Source organism: Microtus ochrogaster, chromosome 1 (assembly GCF_000317375.1).
Source record: "Microtus ochrogaster isolate Prairie Vole_2 chromosome 1, MicOch1.0, whole genome shotgun sequence".
In the NCBI taxonomy this organism is placed as follows: Eukaryota; Metazoa; Chordata; class Mammalia; order Rodentia; family Cricetidae; genus Microtus; species Microtus ochrogaster.
The window spans coordinates 79,087,806-79,089,560 of NC_022009.1; the positions used below are offsets into that span (position 1 = coordinate 79,087,806).

A 1,755-nucleotide genomic window follows, 5' to 3' on the forward strand; every position below is an offset into this window, starting at 1 on the left:
TGCTGTGGCTTCCGAAGCTACAACCCAAATGTCACCTGCCCGGCTGTAAGTCAGTTCTGTTTGTTTTCCTTGAATGTGTTCCCTACAGTTTAATAGGGATTCACAAAGAAGAAGAGGCCTTTCGATGCTGAATTATATTTCAGGACTGTTTGGCTAATGCCTCTGCTCCACTTTTCATAGGTACCACTGTCACATTTACCCATTCCGTGTACGGTGAGACCCGCCACATTTATTTTCTTGCCTGTAATTCTTCCTCATTCAGTTCCTTCCTATAACAAGTTGTGAGGGAGACATGATCAGTCTCAGAGATTTTTGTTTTTGCAGTTTATAAGAGAAGGGTCTGTATTAAATCACTCTCTTAACTAGCCCAACACCTCCAAGGTAGAAGACCATAGAACCACCCTCCCCACTTTCCCTTCCTCCGCCTCACAATTTCTCACTCTTTCTGTTTGGATTTGAGCTACTTACTGATGGACCAGTGGGATCCATCTTTCTGTTTCCTACCAGACGGTTCCACCTAACTCAACTCCAGTCCTGTAGGATAGGCTCAGGGCTTGGCTCTTCTAGAACATTCATATTTTGGGGCAACTCCTCTTACAAACTGTCTAAGGCCTAAGCTGTATGTCTCTCTTCATGGAGGCCTTTGTGAGACTGTTTCTCTGTATGGGTCTGTATCCATTGCTATGAAACATGTGATCACAAGATTTATGGCCTAAGAGAGCTGTCTGTTTATCCTCTCCACTTTCCATGGGAGTCCAGGTGTGGTTAGCCGAGTCCCCTGCTCAGAGGTCTTAGTTTGTTCTCCAGACGCTGTGATAAAAACCTGCCGAAAGCAGCTCAAGGGAGAACGGGATTAATCTCCCTTGTAGTTCCAGGTTCTGTTCTGTCATTGTGGGAACGTCACACAGCAGGAGCTCGGGGAGCTGGTTCCATGGCAACCACTGTTAGGCGGGGAGAACAAGGAACGCGCATGCGCGCTCCTGCTCCGTTCACATTCTCCCGCGCTCCTGCTCGGTTCACATTCTCCCCTCCCCTGTCTAGGGAGAATGGTTGCATCCCTGATGAAGGTGGTTCCTGCCACATTTTAACATGTTCATGTTCATAGCATATTCAAGACAACCCCTCGCTGGTGATTCTAGCTGTCATGCTGACTGTTAACACCGGACTCTCACGGTGCTGAAGTGAGGTGTCGGTGGAGACTGGAATTCACGCGAGACTCGGTGTCCTCGCCTTGCTCAGGGGACGTCTGTAGGCTCATTGTTCTCGCAGGATTGTCCTGTTTGCTGGTGGCTGTCAGCCGGGGTCTTAGTCACCACGGTGAAGTGGGCACTATGACCAAGAGAGCCGTACTAGAGAAAGTGTTTAGTTGGGGGCTTGCTTACAGTTTCAGAGGCTTATTCCATTATCACCGTGGAGGGGGATAATGTGGCCTACAGGCATGGTGCTGGAAAAGGAGGTGTGTGTGTGTGTGTGTGTGTGTGTGTGTGTGTACGTGTACACATACATACAGAGAGAGATAACTGGGCTTAGCATGGTTCCAAACCCACCCCTGATGACACACTTCCTCCTAATCCCCATATCCTTTCAAACAGTTCCACTCCCTGGTGACCAAGCATTCCGATGTATGAGCCTATGGGGGACATACTTATTTCAGCCACCACAGCTGGGTATCAGACCACGCATGCGAGTCAGTGTGAGGACCTCTGGGCTGGTGGAATGGAGTCTTACACAGTGCAGTCTAGACGTCCACCCATC

The 1,755-nt window shown here is 49.1% G+C and overlaps 1 protein-coding gene across 1 annotated transcript in view; it reads left to right on the plus strand.

Annotated features, from left to right (window-relative positions):
* Tspan13 (tetraspanin 13) overlaps window positions 1–1,755 on the plus strand; it is a 29,389-nt gene that overhangs the window by 23,820 nt on the left and 3,814 nt on the right. Inside the window, exon 4 of the mRNA XM_013347592.2 lies at window positions 4–45. Within this exon, the coding sequence (XP_013203046.1) occupies window positions 4–45 (42 nt within the window). The remainder of the gene's footprint in view (window positions 1–3; window positions 46–1,755) is intronic.